The following is a 19,101-nucleotide window of genomic DNA, read 5'->3' on the forward strand; positions in this document are numbered from 1 at the left end:
AATAATAGTTTGGGAATTTAAAAAGTTTTAAACAAGTGAATGATAATCTTTTTTTAAGGTTATCTAAGCAACTCACAGAAAGGGGTACTTGTCGCAAAGTCAAAGTTGAGGGGTAACTGTCTGTCACTGATCCCACAGTACGGGGGATTTTTTATAATTTATCGAAAAATAGAAGAGAAAAGTTTAGGAATGTTTTCGAAAATTGCCAAATTCATTAACCCACCATAGAAATATAGAATGATAGAATGAACCGTGAACGCAGTAATCATTCGCCGTCTTTCTACATTTCCTGTTTATCCAATTTGTTGAGGATGCGATGAGATCTGTTCAACGGATGTGAGTATAATATTACATTTGCAACTTTATCCTAACTCTCTCTCTCTCTCCTGTACGACCTGCCTTACCTTTAAACTTGTTGAAGATCTGCGAAAAAACAAAAAGAGGGAGAGAAAAGAATGGAGAGGCTTATCTATTCTTCCCCTCTCCCTTCCAAAATATCTCTTAAACCCTACCCTTTCCTCCCTCGAATCGGCCGGCTTGATACTGGAAAACTCGGGCCTTCCCCGTTATTCCGTACCGAGTTCAGGCGGGTCGGCTCGTTTTTCTGCAAACAGGAAGGTCTACCTTCTTCATCGTCACCATTCCCCACGAAATTTCATTCTGGATGTTCGTTAAAGGCGCCACCTTCCCCCGCCGATTCACCGGTTCGCTCAATTCCCACTTTTCCTTCTCTTAAACACATCTTTGGAAGTGCTTCAGAGCATCAAAAGGTGAGCTTTTATGTTCCTTTTTCTGGATAAAGCACTTATTGATGGGCGTTCTTGACATTCTCCTTGCTAGATTCCAATAACTCTAAATTGGGTTAAAGCTGTTCAATGCGAAATCTCTTCTTTTATTGGTTTCTATTGGTTCCTGGACTCAGGTTACATGTCTGCTAACCAACCCTGATAGGTTGAATGTGGTTTTAGCATGTAATTGTTCCATGTTCACGTCCAACATCTTTCTTACGCTCTATTTTTTTTGACTGGTCTGAAATAAGATTTTATGTAGTTTGTTTAAGAAGTTTTAGGAATTCAGGGCCTAGTGTGAAGCACCACATTGTAACTTTTGTACTGATGCTAACATTGATGTAATTGGGCTATTCCGGATAAGGGTCTCGAGGGACTCCATTTTCTTCTTCTCCCCTCACTGTCTTTTTGCTTTACCTCTTCTTTTCCTTAACAAAATGAAAATTGGCAAGAGCTTCTTCTTTACGTTCACTCTATCAGTCTATCTTATTCTTACCCATATTTAACTATGATATTTTCCCTTTAGGGAAGTAGAGTGCTACCGAGTTATTTGTTGTTTTTAGTACATTTGCCTTGTTTATATAACTGTGACAAGTTGGGGGGGGGGGTTGCCCATTTTGATGAACTGAACCATAATATGTTAGCTCTCTAACATATCTTTGTCTGGAGTTATATTTAAAGAATTATTGATGCTCTGAAACTATTTAATTTTGTGATGACTTGTAAGATCAGTATGCATATTCCCTTGAAACTATTCGGTTTTGCCTTTTCTTGTAATATGTGTTCATCTGGAAGAAATATAGTGTTCAAGAACTAGTGGCTTTTCTGAATGTTGTTCTTGAATTATTGTATAGGTTGTGTTGGGTCCTCTTTGTTGTTGACTGAGTTTTGGTTGATGATCATACAAGATAATTAGGTTTTGCAGATGGAGAAGCTTATCACTGACATCAAAATTACTTCATCTTTGCAATTTGTGGTAGTTGTTGATTGTTTTAGTTATCAAATGAAACTATTTTGATATTTGGAATTTTGCAAGAGGCTATAAAGAAATTGGTTTTCTGTTCTGAGGTATTCTTACATTCCAGGTGTAGTAGACGAGATTACAGTTGACGGTCTATGCAAACTTGCAAAGATGGGATGTTACAATACCAATACAAAAGACAAGATGTTGCGATGTAGGTGGTGTAGGACAGGTAGGGGGTCCTACAAATTTTAGATCTAATGGTATTATAGGTTGAAGGAATACAGTTAAAATGATTAATGATGAAGACAGAGATGGAGAAGAAAGTAAACATTGTGCTGTCCGCTAAAGAATGAGCTAAATGTTAGGAAGGAAAAAATGTTAGAGTTGACAGCAAAGAGATAGGTTTCTTAGGAGAAGAAATAAATACGAGGGGGAGAGAGAGGAGAAAAATACCTGGCTACAACTAAAATTGACTAAACCAAACTCTTATTTTTCATGAAAAATTATTATATATTTCAATTAAAATGACTTTATGAATTCACAGACTCCAAACTCAACTAGGAAGCTGACCCCAAAACAACTTTTACTGTCTTTGTAACTAAGACACTCCCACAGATAACCCATAAAACACTTACAGGGACTCTAACTCCTAAAGTAAACCTCTAATTCTACTAAAACTAAATAAATCAAAACAATTCCAAGATAGACATAAACAAGGACCCAAACCCCATTGCCGACTGGCCCTCCATCAGCAAAATAACTATAGTTTTCTCAAACCACATCAGATTTAAAAAGATATTGTTCTTGTTAGAGAGATCATCCAATAACCTATCTAATGACACTAAGATCTTGCAAAATGGACAAGTTTTGGCACATGAAAAAATAGTCTAAAAATCACAAAACTTGACATTCTAAAAACTTTCTAAGAAGAAACTTTAAACTATGATGGCCCTTTAAAATGATTAACCTCATTATTAAGACACTACTGAATTAGAATGATAACTCTTAAAAGACTAAAATTGACAATATTCAAGTAACTCCAAAACTATGTATTGTCATTGGTATTGGAATTTGAACAAACTTGGTTTCTTCTTCCATGGTTTCTTTCCCTTTTTCATACCTTCATCAGTGGGCGTAGTTTTAAAATCTGTGTAGATAATCATTTTTCCCCCTTTTGAGATATACAGTGAGAGTCGTGTTTCCTGCCCACCACTCCCAAGACCCGAACATGTAGGTCCAGCATTGGGTAATGACCTTTTTTTAGATAAACGGTGAGGGTTTTGTGGTAGGAATGAGAACTATCTTTTCTTTTCCTAATAGAGTGTCGTGTTTCCATGCCACAGAAAGGGGAAAACCTGAAATCCCCAGAAAGATATCAGATCTTTACATGGTTAAGAAAAAATAATGTACATCTATACTTGTGTCTAATTAATTAAATCTTCCCATTAGAGCCTGAATTATCATAGTTTGTCTGTTCAAAATTCTTTAAATAGACCGGTGAATCAATATTCTTTCGATATTTCCAGTAGGAACATTGATGGTTGAGCTTTTGCCATTGAAGATTTGATGATTCCTTTCCTTGCAAAACACAAGCACAGGGAAAATGGAAGTGTGCTCAATTGATGATTCCTATTAGAGCCTGAATTATCATAATGCTATGCTTGTTTCTGTTCATTTCTTCATTGTTTTTAGGCTGGGAAGTGGTTGTAGTACTCCCAAAGCAGTTGTTTTGCCAATCTTGAAACTACATAATTCCCTGTAATACAGTTAATCCTAAGTGGTTTTCGGGCAGACTTTCTTCACATGCTAGAGTTTGGAAAATATCAAAACACATAGAAACATGATAGATTCCAAATAATATTTTGGAGAAAGAAAGGCAAATTGACTAGGTTATACTCCCGGATATGAGCGCAATAGACATGTAAATATTGAAAGAAATTAGTAGGTTATATTATTATAGTAAATGTAGTTTTGGAGGGTAATGAGGCATCCTTCAATAGATCCTTTATGTTGAACTTGTTCATGAAGTTAATCTATTGCTTCTTTTACTAAAGGTTCTTCATACATGCTGAAACACAGCTTTCTTTTCAAAATATTACAGTGGTTGGATCATCTAATTGTTACATACATACAGGCATCCGGACCAAAAGAAATGCATATTTTTTTGGCTGTAAATAACATGATGACTTGCTTTTGCTTCTTTTCTATTAAACCATACCAAACAAATAATTTATACAATATCATATTTGTTCCTGTCAGAAGTCACAAAATTCTCTTGTTTCAGGCACTTCCAGCTGGAGCTATTATTCTGCTCTCTTCTCTAATAGTGTTCTTAGTCCACCCAATTCCTGCTCCTCCAGCACATGCTACAATACATACTACAACAAGGGGTTCTGCTGTTACTGCAATTGGGGGAAGATTTGTTCAGAGTGAGCTACTTAGCAGTGCTTGGACTGGCTTCTTTGCTGGTTGTCTTCATACGTTATCAGGTCCAGATCACCTTGCTGCTTTGGCTCCACTCTCAATTGGGCGTTCACGGCTGGAGAGTGCTGCAGTTGGAGCTCTCTGGGGCTGTGGCCATGATGCGGGTCAAATGATCTTTGGGTTGCTTTTTCTACTTCTCAAGAACCGTCTCCACATTGAGGTCATTCGAACATGGGGTACAAGAGTGGTGGGCATAACTCTTCTCATCATAGGGGCTATGGGAATCAGGGAAGCATCTGAGGTCCCTACTCCTTGTCTTGCCCTAGAGAAGGGAGAATGTGACGTGAGTGCCCTTGAAGCCTTTGATGCAGCACCAGTGGAGAAAAAGAAGATTGGATTTGCAACTTTTGCCACCGGGATTGTCCATGGGCTTCAACCAGATGCATTGATGATGGTGCTGCCTGCGCTAGCTCTGCCATCACGGTTGGCTGGTGCTGCCTTTCTAGGTATGTTCTTGCTTGGAACCGTAATTGCCATGGGTAGTTATACAGTGTTGATTGGTTCGTGTAGTCAGGCGTTGAAAGAAAGAGTCCCCAGAATAACTGAGAAACTAACCTGGGCTTCTTCTCTTGTTGCAATTGCTCTTGGATTGGCCATTCTCATTAGCCAGCTCTTTGGATTTAGCTTGTATTAATCTGATCCTCTCAAGTTACCCATTTTTTTTTGAACTTGTAGTTTTAATGTCTTTACAGCAAGAGTTATTCCTGTATTTACTATTACGTTTGGCTCGACAAGAAATATTTTTTTTTTTCTGTTTTCATTTTCCTTGAAGCTCCTAGGTCTGATAGAAGGGGACACTTTTCTTTCTGCCTATACCGGCTACCGGCAACTTTTGTTACCTTATTTTTGGTTAGAGTTGAAATTGGTTTGTATTCGTTTATTTATACCACAATATTTTTGTGTAGCCCCATTGAACCAAGAAAAAAATCTCTTTCTTTCTTATCTTATTTTTATTTTTATTTTTTATAAAAGAGAACAAATACAATTGATGAAAAAGCTTGTATCATTTCATTCCTTGCATTACACAGTACACAGTTACACACCATGACACCCTAACGGCCGGATCTCCTGGTGCTGGTGCTGAACTGATTGGGTCAAGTTTGGGCCTGGTCCGGCTGAACACACGCCAGGCCTGGCCCATAAAATTGCATACCTACTTCAGAGCCAGGCTTTATTACACACAGTGACACACGCCTGACCCATAAAATCCCTTCATTCATGAATAATGAATTATGAAGTTTACAATATGAACGAATGCGATACATTAACAAAGGCGATTTCCTTTGCCTCAGTAGAAAAAGCTAAGGTACTTGCGTAATAGTGGACCAAAGAGAGCTTTGTAGGCTTTCTGGGTGGGATGAAAGCTATCCCAAAATACATATTTGGAGACATCTGCACACGTAAAAGGGTTCAAGTCATTGCACAGCAATGTTACTTCTATCTTCCCCGTACCACAGCATCCTTTGCTGACCTCTTCAAACCCTAATAAGTGGATAGAAGGTGACAGGCACATTAACGATTAATCCATTCCGCACAACATAATTAAAGCAAACGATGATTTAGGTTTTATATATGTTTACCGTAATCTTGAGGCCTTTGAATAATATCCAGCAAAGGAGAGTAGACGTCAATGTAGAGAAGCCTTGTCCCAGGAAGCTTGTGTCTGAGTGAATTTAGCTGGGAAGATAGCTTGGCATTGAACAATCTCGCCACTTGGTTGTACTCTTCTGCACACTCTCTGTATATTCCTCCAGCTTGGGTTCTTTGGGATGGCACACATCCTATTGGTGGAGAGCTAAACACACCTATCCTTCTTCCCCCAAGTTCATACAATTCCTGTATGCCGTGCCCCAAGCCCCCCAACAATTATCACCATCAGTTAAAACATAATCTACTCAATCACTAAAAGCTTTCAAACCTTGGAAGAGTTTTGTTGTAAAGCTTTCAACAAACACATGGCAAACTGGAGCCCTCTATTGATCGTGCGTGGGTTATGAATCAAATATCAAACTATAGTATTCAAAAGCTTAATACATCTCCTCTGTGATCACGACCCTAAGAATTGGGGTACGGTAGACCAAGTCATAGATTGACTGCGTTTCAAAGCATAATGAGAAAGCCCATGGGCTGCTCTATTACAGGAAAAACCCACGTCACAGAAAGCTTATGGAAAAACTCAGGATATTTAACAAACGATAGACCAGGATACTTAACAAACCATTTTCATATTTAGGCTCAGTTTGGAAGGAGTATAAATGCAAATATATAAAGTACAAAACCTTGTATTTTGTATGTATTTACACTGTACATATTTGTATTTGTACTCATTCTAAACTGAGCGTTAAAGACAAAGGCCCTAAAAGCACAATGTCTTTTTTTTGGTGGGTCTGATTGGGCTGGGCCATGACAAACCCACAGGCCACGACGACATGCAGTAATAAAACTAAGAGCTATTAAAAACGGTGTACCTCAGTACCTGTACGAAACCCGAAGCCTCCTGGACCATGAGATCCGTGTAACTGGGAATGTCGTAATGAAGTCTCCTGAACGTTGCACCAAAATATGTATTTGCAATGTCGTCGCTCCCCGCACCAATAACATATAGGCTCTCTGATACGATGGTTGAGCTTCTCTCCTCTCCCACAGCTTCGTTCAACTTTCCTATATACTCTTTGAATAATTCCAATTGCTTCGGCAATGATAAAACCGACTGAAATATATATATATATATATATAATTTGAAGAAACCCCACATAAACATATTTGCGATTTTGAAAGTAAAAGAAAATAGAAAAAACATATATATTACAAATATGAGGACTATACCGATGCTTGTGCAGTGAGAGGATCAAATCCTGCACCACCTGAGGCAAAGCTTACGCCGGTATGGAGGTCTTCAGTTTGGAGATCGGGGTCGAGATATGCGGGCAAAAGCTCCTTTATCCCAATCTCTTGAACTGGAAAATTCTCAAGCAAATAAATTTCTTTAACAAAAAAAAAAAGTACTAATCCTTCTAGTTTAACTTAGCTTAGCTTAGCTTAGCTGAAGTGACCTTTGATATGTGATTTGACAAAACATATTTCTCACCAATTCATAGTAATCAATCGAAAAGTATTTAAGGTATAAACAGCACAGGTACCAATCACAACCTTGGGGGGATGAGAAAACTACCTAAGAGGTCGGAAGGGACCCTTCCATTGCTAAACCTTCCAGTTGGAATTCCTCCCATGAAATCCCTCCCATATGGAGGGAAATTACACTTAACTGCAGTGAGAAGGTTGTTGTTATTGCCAGTATCCACAATTGAATCTCCAAACACTATCAAGGCCGGGATGGTTACATTGTGAGGTAAGGCAACAAGAGTATCAAGGAAGGAAAAGGAAAAGAGAAGAGGAGAAAAGAAAATAATGGTTAAAGTAGAAGAGAAAGAAGAAGAGAAAAGACCAACTGTTAGATATGTAAGACGGATCATAATGTTTATGGAAAGAGCTACTTGGTCTTAGCCTAGAAGAAGAGGAAGAAGTGAGGATTTTTTTTTTCTCTATTCCATTTATCATATAGGTAGGTATTTATTTTACTGGGCTGGGCTGGTAAGAGAAAAGGATATCAGTGGTTGACACATTAAAGATACACACGTAACGTGTACATAAAGCCATGTAACGTAAGATGTTAGTTGAAGATGCATGCAGTTCTATCACACGGCCAAGCTATTTTCCGATCAACTTAAATTATCCTACTCCTACCCAAAGCTTATTGGAAGTAAAACAACTTAGTTAAAATTAATGTATTCACAGACACATTTGTTCCCAAACACCCAAACGCAAGTCCTGCTTTTCTATGGTGCATAACAGAGTCACGTCTTTCTTGTTCCAGAAAAGCAAACAATGTTATCTAAGGTTGGGCCTCCGGGGGTTATACTTTCTAACTGTCCCTCCAATTTAGGAATGGCTACGGGCCGCCCCGTAGTCAAGATACTTTGCCCCGTTCCTGGTGGTGGGGCGGGGCATCCAATCCTCGTCAGGGATGGGGAATTCTTGAATTTTTCTCTACTCCAAGGTAATTACTTAAAAATGATCTATTTTGTGGATAATTTACACATAGGATATATGAATTTGGGGGTATTTTAGGAATTGGACTTTAGAGATAATTCATAAATAGAATTATGGGATCGTAGGATTTTAAGAACTTAGAGATATTTTAAATATCAATGTTAAACCTAGAGATATTTTACTAATTTACCTTTAGGTTTAGGTATACAAAACTCGTCCCCGGTTCAGGAAAAAAATATTTTTCCCATCCCCACCCCATCTTTGTTTAGGGTTGGGGAAAACCCGTCCCATTTGGGGCGGGGCCCCGGTTTTATAGGGAAATTGCCATCCCTACTCCAATTAGCGGGTTTAAATTAATTCAACAACCTGAACCAAGGTTGTTAAAACCGACTTGAAGAATGAACCGGTCAGGGATCTGGTTCCCGGATCGAACGGTTGACCCGTTTTAACAAAAAAAACATAAAAAATTAAAAAAAGATCAAAACCATTGAACGGTTCGACCGCCTAAGTCAGTGGTTTGCTGACCAAATCAATGTTTTTGGCCAAAATCTTGTTTTAGCAAAAAACAAAACTGGTCTAACCAATTCCAGATTTTTCTGATCCAACCATTCGGTCCAATCCGGTTTTGAAAACCATGGCCTGAACTGTCAACAGAGCTCTCCATGGTATCTGATGCATTGCAGCATAAGTGTCATACGTGGAGTTAGAGAACCCCCCATTCATAGCCCAGCCCAAGCGGAACCCAGATTAGCTGAACACAATGATTGTATAACCAACAATAACGCACCAGCAATAATTCATATATGCCCAACAACCACTCAATCTCAGATGTTATTATTGGTTACACAGCCCAGTAACACAACCATCGCTTTCAGCTAATTTGATTTTACAGCCGGAAGTCGAAAATGACTAGACACAAAATCATACACAGAAGAGGAAGAGGCTTGGTAACGCTATCAAGATTCAAGACTGAACATGCATGTCAATGTTCTATTAATTGCGCTGGCAACTGGCAACAGAAAAGGGTTTCGGTAGTTGAGACGAGACATTTTTTTTTTTTTTTTTGGGCCACACAATTCAGTAGTTGAGACAATAAAGAGAGATTTAAAGACATGTAATAGTTAGGGATGTTATTAAGGTTAGTTGAAGATGCAGTTGTATGCTGAGAATCATATATAATAGACAAAGTTGGCTGCTTTGTGGTTGTAGGCTTAGCAATACCCCCACATAGAAAACTGATAATGGGGCCTTATTATTTCTATTGTTCATGGGGGATCTTTCTTGTTATATGAATTCCCATATCATTCCACATACATTGCTATCAGTCTAAAATGAATTGCTTAAACATTCATTATATTCCAGCCACATCTCATAATTAAGTGGACCTGTCGTGAAATTTCAACCGATCGATCGGTCATTTTGGTTTTGGTAGGGAGTAAGTAATAGGCAAATTAGTACAAGAGGCCCACACCCACATGTGTATTGGGAACATCTCCCGTATGTATTTGTCATGACATCACCTCCATCAGTATTCACTAGGATGATAATGCTCCAGCAAGGGTGGTTACTCTTGTTTAATTTATTCCAAACTTACATTAAACTTCTACTACTGCAACAGGTATGTTTTTATTTCCCAAGGTAGATTGTACTTGTAATCTCAAACTCAAATAATGCAAATTCTGGGGCCAAAGACTAACGACCTAATTAACTAATTAAACTGAATTTAACAAAAGGCGATGATCTGCCTAGCTAATTATTAAACGAAGCTCTTGGTGAACTCTTTTATAAGAATATCGACGAGAATGGCGTAAGCTTTTTCTGTGGGATGGTAACTGTCCCAGAACACATACTTGGACGCATCTTCACAGGTACAAGGGTTCAAGTCATTGCACAGTATCGACAGTTCAATACTTCCCGTTCCACAACATCCTTTGGTAGACTCTTCAAATCCTGATGACATTATAAAACAAAACAACACCGTTTAAACTGTCGCAAATTGGAAGATTAATTAGTGTTAGAATAACCAATAAAAAAAAAAAAAAAAAAACTTGAAATTGAACTGGTAGCCTTGTCTTGTCATGAGATCTTTTTTGCTCATTGAAAATTAAAGAGCCCATAATAAAGGTGATCCAATAACGAGCATGTTTTATAAGACAATTAATTTTTATACTGACATCCTAAATCCCCAAACCTTAAATGATTTAACCATAAGCCCTAAAATTAAGCACACACCCTTTATTTTGTTTTGAAAAGTGAAAACAAGTTGGTTTTGTTTAAAAAAAAAAGCAAATGATAGTTAAGAAAAACAAATTTTGTGGTATAGATATTAATGAATTATGGAATATGATATTAAATATGAAAAAAATGTTATATATTTAAACCATAAATTCAAGAAAATATTTTTGATTTCAGTTTGGAAAACAAAACACACACACATATACAATCAGGAACATATAGTTTCCATGTTTTCATTTCAAAAACGAATATATTTTCAAATTAGAGGAATTTAACTTGTTTTTGGAGCTCACAAAAAAATTTACAATATTGGAGAATACTCCCTTGATTAGTTTTGGAGCCGGCCAACGAGTAGCAAAGACCCTCATCCAGTATGCCGACGAGAAGATAGAAGGGTCGTTGGCAACCACTCTTAGTGGCGCACGGGGACATGTCAAGGTATGTCATGACAAGGATGACAGTGAACATGAAGGTGACATTACTATATATGTATAACAGTGACATTACTATATATATGTGTGTGTGATCTTGACATATATAACAGTGACAACAATAAGGATGTTCATAAAAGATTGAATTACCATAAAGATGAGGCCTTTGTATAATATCTAGCAAGGGATAGTAGACATCAATATAGACAAGCCTGGTATGAGGGAGTTCTTTTTTCAGCCAATGTATCTGGGGCTGTAGCTTAGCGTTGAACATCTTCGCTGCTGCATTATAATTCTCTGCACACCCTTTCACTTTTCCTCCGTTGACGGTTCTCTGGAAAGGCACACACCCTACTGGTGGAGCGTTGATCACTCCAATATTTCTCGCCCCAAGTTGATGCAATTCCTGCATTTTTTTTATCAATAAATTACAGTTTATTAGTGACTTGCCAGACATAAAGCTCTTTTGTTCATGCAAATTATCTGAAAATATTTGATAGTTTGAAGTTAGAAGTATTGAAGACTAGATACATTTACGGGCCTTAATTAAAATTAGGTATTGACGATGACGCACCGATGACATTACTGCCTTTTTTTTCATGGTCATCCCCTCCTTTTCTTTCATTACCAAGAGACAACTATTTCCAGCGAGAGAGAGAGAGAGAGAGAGAGTGAGTGAGTTATTAACAACTAATCTTGAGTCAAACCAATTAAGATGAGAAATAACTCTTCCATTTGAGGTGGATATTGGAATTAAATGGCTTTGCCAATTCATTTATCCTTCATTGTTAATGAGAATTCAAGTTTCAACTCTCAAGAGTCAAGACAATAACTAGCCCCTTTCATTTGGGCAAATTTCCCCACATTGTTACTGCCTAAAATTAACACTGAACACAGGTCCGTCCAAAACGAAGGTTCCCCCTTTTTGATCAATGACCTGAATTGGCAACATCATCCTTGGACAGGAGCCAGCTAGGGGACCTCGTCTCCCTGAATTATAATATGGTAACATGTACCCGACCGGCCCCACTGACGGTTTTAATCACTTCTTTCAAACCCCAATATATATAAGAGCGATTTTATTCAGAAACAAGAGAACAATAGAAACAGATATAACAAAAGGCAAACGCAAGACACTCACAGACCTAAACTTGCGACACAGGAAAAGAAACGACAATGCACCTGCAACAAACAAGGAAGAGAAGCATAACCAGAAAAAAAAAAACAGAAAAAAGAAGAGACACACACAACAACTACCTCCGAAACTAAGGGTTTTTACTAACTTGATCAAACACCACAGAGTCTGCCAACCATCTAGGCATAGCTTCAGCGAAACAGCTCAGAGAAGACAAACCATAGATAACTAGCTTATGTGCCACCCCATTAGCAGAGCGAGACACCCAACAAAAATCGAAAGATCTTCCTTGAACAGATTCCTTAAATTCATGCATAAAAACAATGAATACGGTGACATTTCATATCAGAATAAAAAAGACTGTCTATCAGAGATTTACAGTTTGATTCAAAAACCACTGCTTCCAAAAGGTACAGGGATTAGCTTTGATTCAAAACGTAAACTATAAGACTATCTTTGGTTTGAAGGAAAAAGTAGGGAAAGGAAAGGAAAGGCAAGGAAATCTTTACAAACCTTGTATAGGTTTTGATATCTTTCCCTTCCTTTCTCGACCTTTTCCTTTAAACCAAACATAGCCTAAGAGAAACTTCCTATAGAAAAATCCAGATATTGAGACACCAAGGTTGTCAGTTTTTTTTTTTTTTTGTCTCTTTCGGGGGTCCATGAATGATACAATTAATTTATTTTATGTCCCTTTAAGGCTTAAACCAACAATAACTATTTGGAGCTAGTATTACTCATCAAACCCATGAGCTTAAATCATCATCACTTCAATACTGCAACTAGCTAGCTAGAAATATAGCTGTGCTTAGTGCTTACCCGAATGAAAGAAGTAGCCATTTGAACCATGAGATGAGTGTATGAAGGGGCATCATAGTCCATTTTCCTGGTTGGTGTGATGAAATACCCTGCAAGGTCGTTACTACCAGCACAAATGATGTAAGCGCTCTCAGCTAGGATGGTTGCAGTCTTCTCCTCTCCAACAACTGCCTTCAGTTTTTCTATGTATTGTTTGAACATTTCCAACTGATCCGACATTGTAAAAGCCGACTGATATTTTCATTTGGTAGAAGAAAAGGAAAGCCTTGCATATTAGAGCTAAGCATAGAAAAATAATAATAAAAGCTAGCTTGACACAAATTAATATAAATGATGAACAGAATGGTTATACTCGTACCAGTACTTCAGGTGCAATAATATCGAATGCCGCACCGCCTGATGCAAAATTTACCCCGGTAAGGAGGTCTTCTATTTGCAGAGTTGGGTCAAGATAGGGGGGCAATAGCTCCTTAACTCCCAAAGCTTCAGCTGGGAAATTATCAAAGGAAATAAACATTTAATGTAGCACGAATATGCTCTAGCTAGCAATTAATACACATGGAGTTGAATTGAAGTTTTGTTAAGTTTGGGTTGGCAAATTTAGCTAGGTTTTGACATGCATCGATCAGTTTGGGCTTAGGCCAAATTCCATTTTAGGGTCGGTTTTTGGTTGGCTCTTGACCTATTTGTACCCCTGCACTGCTTTGCCCCAATAGAGAAAAGGGTTCAAAAAAGATTTAAGAGGAAAGAGTATTTAGAATGATGGATATTATTATAGAAAATTAATAGTTAAGATGTAAGAGGGTATTTATTATGTAGGGGGCCACGATATACAGCATAGTGCAATAATTAAGCAACAAATTCCAAGTGACTATTTGGCCTTCTTTCCTCCGTATAATGTAGATATCGATTGATGCATACACCCTAGCTACTGATTGTGAATCTTCAGTTGGGTGATGAGCAACCCATATTGATTATAAGGTTGTGATGACCACGTGCAGTGGTTTATCTCCTGTGAAACACTAGTTATGTGTTATTTAATGATTTACGTACTTTGACACAGTGTTTCTTAATTAGGTTATAGTTATTCATTGATAAGGAGGTAGCTAGCGTTGCAATTTGCAAGAACAAGAGGCTAAGGGGAGACTGGAGGGGGAGCCACAGATGTAAACTTCATCATAGTACTTGACATCTTCAAATTAAAACTCATCATATAGATCAGAGTGAATCCATTTCAATTCTTCTTCAACGAACTGCCCTTGGAGTTGACACTTGAGAGCTGCATGGTCATCCATCAGTTGTCCTTGGTTCTCTGCAGTCTGCGCTCAGCCCATCTCATCATGGATGTTCTCAACAATTAATACAAATTAATTATTAATTGCTGACTTAATTTGCATAGGTTACGGCTCTAAATGTGTGGAAACTCAAGCTAGCTTCTATTTCTAGAACCATCTCTGAAACTTTTGCCAGCTAGATGGAAATTAGTAATACAATTCCCACATGAATCCACCACTCCTCGATCGACCGGTAATTGAAATAGGAGAAGGTAGGGTTTCGATCGACTATATATATATATATATATATGTTTGTCAAGCGAGATCAAGTAGTGTGTCTAGCTGGAAGGAATTGAATTGAAGGACGACATTATAACAAGGTTGGTAATGGTTAGTAGGGGAATCCCTTCTGCTTCTTACACAGTCTGTAACTCTGTCCTCCTCTTGTCAGGGTCAGGGGACTGAGGAGGTTAAATAGTACGCCACCATGTTCATGTACGTACCAAGAACAAGATATAGGAAACTGATCGATCACATATTGTATGGTGGATGAGTTCTGCAGGAGACTGCAACTCAAACAACGTAACAAAAATAACTGAAGTACGTAGTAAGTGACAGTTACGTACGTACCTATGAGGTCTGAAGGAACCTTTCCGTTGCTAAACCTTCCTGTTGGTTTCCCTTCTGGGAAATCTCTCCCGTATGGAGCGAAGTTACACTTGGCTATCGACACGATATAGTTATTGTTGCCTGTGTCTACAATGGAATCTCCAAACATGAACAGAGCCGGGAACGAGACATTCTCAGGTAGGATGAATCCGGCGGCTTGGATGATCTGCAAATCAAAACAGCTGAATATAGAGAGAAGAATGACTAGGCAGCAAGTTGTAGGGGAAACTAAACCCAATTCTAAGGCCGCAAGCTGCTGCATTGTGGATTGTGGTTTGCACTTCACAGGGGAGAAAAGCCCTCTAATTACTCTTAGCTTCCTTCTCCCTCACAGTAATAAACTGGCCGGCCGGAGGAGAAGAGAAATTAAGTAGGGATCGTCGGTGTTCTGGTACTCGGCCTAGCTAGCGCTTTATAGTTTGATATATATGCATGGTTCTTGACCCATTTAGCCATGGTGCCATGTGATGCACTTTCGGTTAAATTTGCAACTCTCGTACGCAATCTCCATTAATTTCCAAGATTAATACGATGCGTTGAGACTTGAGAGAGACGAAGCACTTCACAAATCGACAACTTCCGGACAGCCTGTCTAATTAATACTCTCTTCGTGTTGTTTATTTCTTCATTGAGTTTTCTGCCATTCCTTCCCGCCATCAGATACGTACCAATAAACATTAATTTGTTTTTGACTGTGCGATAATCGATTCTCATCGCTGATGCTGATGGAGGCACTCGTAGCCATAGCCTAGCTTTTCCTCTTCTCGTTTTAGCATCTCATCTCATATAAATTAGACCATCCCAAAATTCTAATCCATTTAGTCTTACGCAGCTCGTGTCATTCAACTGAAAATTTGTAAGTCAGCAGGTAGAGAGCTCTCCTACCCCATCTGCACTATGGATAAATTATAAAGACCCTTCAGTATGGGCTCAATGACAATTACTCTCTTGATCTCTTGAACTTTCATTTGCAAGAAAGACTACTACCAAGTCATCAGTGAAACAACCGACACCCCCAAAGCTCACCGGGGGTGTTCTAGTCTGAGTCTCAAAATACTTGTCAAACTGGATACACAATACTCATCTCAGATCCATAAATGGCTGGGAGCAACCAGGATCCTAGTTCATGGATAGGTTCGAAGAATTTACTTAAAGTTGATAACCGCAAGTAGATTTTTTTTAGAAGAGTCACGAGCGAGCATTGGTGTGTAGAGTAGGGATTTTTGAAATTTTGAATGTCTATAACTTTGCATCGGAAATCAGAAATCTGTATTAAGCCTATCCGTACTTTTTGTGGTCCTGCATGATGTACTCACAATCGTCACAGAATTATTTTATTTATTTTTTGACGGTGGGCTATAGGTTGCGCGTCTCTCTGCTGCAATCAAGCATCAAACTTACAGCTGACTCACAAACCAGGTGGTTTTGAGTCTTGACTTAAACATGCCCTGAGTTTTCATAAATTTTACCTTTAATTTTTTGTCAAATTTTCAAAATATACCCCACTATTTTAATTTGTTTGATTTCATCGGTAAGGGAACTGAGCCTTTGGATAATCCAAAAACCATATTGGATTTCAGTAAGGAGAGGTGTAGGGAATCCAATAATCCTAATGCTCCAAATAGCTTGATGAGGTCTTATGGGGGAACCCCCCGAGTAATGGAAACTCTATGTAGCTGGATTTACTGTTCAGGAACGCCGCATCACTTCAGTAGGGGTGATCATGAGCCGGACTCGGCCCTAGTTTGTAAGCCCAAGCATACAGGTTTTCCGGGCCTATCACATCCAATGATAAAAATTTTATTATTTAAATTTTAAATTAAATTAAATTACATGTAATATGTGCAAAATATATATATATATATGACACAAACCCAAGGCTTCCATTCCTATGCACAAAAAAACACATGCGCATCATTTAATTCTTAGAGTTGGTTTGACTTGCTTTAGCTTATCTATCATTTTATAGATGAAGGCATCACCTCCATTTTCATTTTTGGACAATGTGGGACTTAAAACAACACTAAATATTGAGTGTTCTTCTAAGTCCTACATTGGTTAGGCAATGAGAATGAAGGCATATGTAAGGCCTTGTCTAGGACAATTTACAATTATATACTTGAATTGGTTTCAAGACTTTACACATGAATTGGCATGTGTCAACTAATTAATATTTTTTTTATATGTTAAAATAAAAAATTAAAATTTGTGCATCTTATATAAAATATTAAACATTTAGTATAAAATAAAATATACTTGTATATATATGTAAAAATATATATTATAGTATATTGCAGGCTGGGCTGGGCCGGGCCTGGGTGGGGCTTAAAATGTTAGGCCCAAGCCCGACCCAAAACTTTCCAGGCTTGATGCAGGTTTGGGCCCGGTTTTTGAGCTGGGCCAGGAATGATCACCCCTACACTTCAGCCACCAGAAAGAGATATAAATATGATGTGAATTAAGTCATACATATTAGAGGGCATATAAGAACAAAATGGGATTTTAAAAATTTTAAATGAGTACACATGTGACATTTAATGGGGGATTGGGGGTATGTTTAAGTCTAGATGGGTCAGCTTACAACGTATATTTAAAGTCTATTTGAAAAAACTTACGATAAGTCAATTTATAAAAAGTCAAGGTATGTTTACAAGTCAATTTAAAGTTACATGGCTGACCCTTCAAATGGAATCACTAATGGAATCACTAGGATATGCAAGTGTCATCTCTGGTAGGTAGCGATAAAGGTCAACAACATTGAACATCTTAGAGATATCCATATGATCCGGTAGGTCCATGACATATGCATTGTCGTTGATTTTCTTCACGATCTTGTATGGACCGTACTTCCGAGGCTGCAACTTGTTGTATTTTCCCATTGGAATCCTTTCCTTCCTCAAGAATACCATAACTTCATCATCGGCGTCAAATACTTGGTGCCGATGATGCTTGTCTGCTGCCAACTTGTACTTGGCAATGGTTTGTTCTAGTCTCTGCTTCACGACTTCTTGGACGGATTGGATCTTGTCTGCCATCTGTTCTGCGGAGGTACTGACACCGGGTACTTTGGGTAGCTTCACTAAATCCAGTGCATGATTTGGAACCTTCATGTAGACAATTGAGAATGGAGATCTACCTGTGGAGCTGTGTACTGCATTATTATAGGCGAACTCAGCCTGTACAATGGCGAAATCCCATTGCTTCGGTCTCTCTCGACATATACTGCGAATCAAATTACCAAGGGTCCAGTTCACCATCTCTGTTTGTCCGTCTGTCTGTGGATGGGCTATGCTGCTGAAATTTAGTGATAAGTCAAATAGCCTCCATAGGGTCATCCAGAAGTGACTTAAGAACCTTGTGTCTCGATCTGATGTGATAGTCTTGGGTACCCCATGTAAACGGACAATCTCTCTGAAAAATAATTTGGTCTTCGCTGATGCATTTGTTGTTTTCTTGCATGGAAGGAAGTGAGCCATCTTAGAGAACCTGTCAACCACCACGAAGACGGAGTCCATATTTCTTTGGGTTTTTGGCAAGCCTAGCACAAAATCCATGGACAAGTCTTCCCCATCAGGTCCACAGTATACTTCCTTTCCACCATATTAACTACCTTTCTTCTGGGACAGTCACTGGACCTATGTCCAACCTCATTACATTTAAAGCATTTAAAAGGAGCGGGCTTTGCATAGGGATTACTGGGTTTAGGAGGGTTGGAAGGGTTACCTCGGGTATGTCCTCCTGTGATGGCCTTACCGGCGTTAGCTGTACTTGTCGGGTGAGAAGGTTGTACTACCAGAGCTGATCTGTTCCTGTCGACAATTGCCGGTCTGTTGTCGCTCCCGCTGTACCGGCGATAATTATCACTACGGGCCTTTTCTTGGAACATCAATTTTGCTTTCAAGGCTAGGTTCCTTGCTTCCTGCACACTAAGAACCATCTGTACACCAATTTTATCTCTGATAGACGGTCTCAAACCGCTCAGATAACGGGCTGCATGCTGGTTATCACTTTCAGATAATTGATTTCTTTTAGTTAATCTTAAAAATTCATATGTATATTCATTAACACTACGGGAACCCTGCGCACACCGTTGGCATGATTCAAACATGTACTGTTCATAATCTTGGGGTGAAAATCTACCTCTGATTAACTGTTTCATGCGCCTCCAGGTTCGAACAGGACCTCTTCCTTCTCTAATCCGGGTCTCTCTCATGCATTCCCACCAAACGGATGCACATCCTTTTAGTCGGAA

The 19,101-nt window shown here is 38.6% G+C and overlaps 3 protein-coding genes across 4 annotated transcripts; 1 reads left to right on the top strand and 2 right to left on the bottom strand.

Annotated features, from left to right (window-relative positions):
• The first annotated feature begins 244 nt into the window (after positions 1-244).
• Positions 245-4,996, top strand: LOC104603636 (chloroplast protein FOR GROWTH AND FERTILITY 2-like). The gene is made up of 2 exons (XM_010267702.3): positions 245-770; positions 4,037-4,996. Exons 1-2 carry the CDS (start codon positions 456-458, stop codon positions 4,868-4,870), a joined length of 1,149 nt encoding a protein of 382 aa, XP_010266004.1. The 5' UTR covers positions 245-455; the 3' UTR covers positions 4,871-4,996.
• A 435-nt stretch (positions 4,997-5,431) lies between these two features.
• Positions 5,432-7,778, bottom strand: LOC104603869 (GDSL esterase/lipase EXL3-like). The gene is made up of 5 exons (XM_010268037.3): positions 7,409-7,778; positions 7,063-7,193; positions 6,713-6,946; positions 5,817-6,072; positions 5,432-5,718 (listed from the first exon to the last, which is right to left on the bottom strand). Exons 1-5 carry the CDS (start codon positions 7,707-7,709, stop codon positions 5,525-5,527), a joined length of 1,116 nt encoding a protein of 371 aa, XP_010266339.2. The 5' UTR covers positions 7,710-7,778; the 3' UTR covers positions 5,432-5,524.
• Positions 7,779-9,830: 2,052 nt separating this feature from the next.
• Positions 9,831-15,990, bottom strand: LOC104603635 (GDSL esterase/lipase EXL3-like). 2 transcript variants are annotated; one of them, XM_010267700.2, is made up of 6 exons: positions 14,811-15,990; positions 13,265-13,395; positions 12,907-13,137; positions 12,236-12,388; positions 11,103-11,358; positions 9,831-10,236 (listed from the first exon to the last, which is right to left on the bottom strand). In XM_010267700.2, exons 1-6 carry the CDS (start codon positions 15,109-15,111, stop codon positions 10,043-10,045), a joined length of 1,266 nt encoding a protein of 421 aa, XP_010266002.1. In that variant the 5' UTR covers positions 15,112-15,990; the 3' UTR covers positions 9,831-10,042. The 2 variants fall into 2 exon arrangements, with proteins under 2 accessions (XP_010266002.1, XP_010266003.1); XM_010267701.3 differs by lacking the exon at positions 12,236-12,388 and having other exon boundaries at positions 14,811-15,954.
• Positions 15,991-19,101: the final 3,111 nt, after the last annotated feature.

This window comes from Nelumbo nucifera, chromosome 5 (assembly GCF_055504915.1).
Source record: "Nelumbo nucifera cultivar China Antique chromosome 5, China Antique-T2T, whole genome shotgun sequence".
NCBI lineage: Eukaryota > Viridiplantae > Streptophyta > Magnoliopsida > Proteales > Nelumbonaceae > Nelumbo > Nelumbo nucifera.

Bases quoted from the DNA above. Each gene is read 5' to 3' on its own strand.
- LOC104603869 (XM_010268037.3), bottom strand. From the start codon at position 7,709: ATGATCCGTCTTACATATCTAACAGTTGGTCTTTTCTCTTCTTCTTTC. The intron at 6,947-7,062 runs GTATAGTCCTCA...TATATATTTCAG, and splicing joins CTCTCACTGCACAAGCATCG to TCGGTTTTATCATTGCCGAA. The intron at 5,719-5,816 runs GTAAACATATAT...TCCACTTATTAG, and splicing joins TCAAAGGCCTCAAGATTACG to GGTTTGAAGAGGTCAGCAAA.
- LOC104603636 (XM_010267702.3), top strand. From the start codon at position 456: ATGGAGAGGCTTATCTATTCTTCCCCTCTCCCTTCCAAAATATCTCTT. The intron at 771-4,036 runs GTGAGCTTTTAT...CTCTTGTTTCAG, and splicing joins GTGCTTCAGAGCATCAAAAG to GCACTTCCAGCTGGAGCTAT.
- LOC104603635 (XM_010267700.2), bottom strand. From the start codon at position 15,111: ATGCAGCAGCTTGCGGCCTTAGAATTGGGTTTAGTTTCCCCTACAACT. The intron at 13,138-13,264 runs GTACGAGTATAA...TGAAAATATCAG, and splicing joins TTATTGCACCTGAAGTACTG to TCGGCTTTTACAATGTCGGA. The intron at 11,359-12,235 runs GTTAGTAAAAAC...AAAAAAATGCAG, and splicing joins ACTCTGTGGTGTTTGATCAA to GAATTGCATCAACTTGGGGC.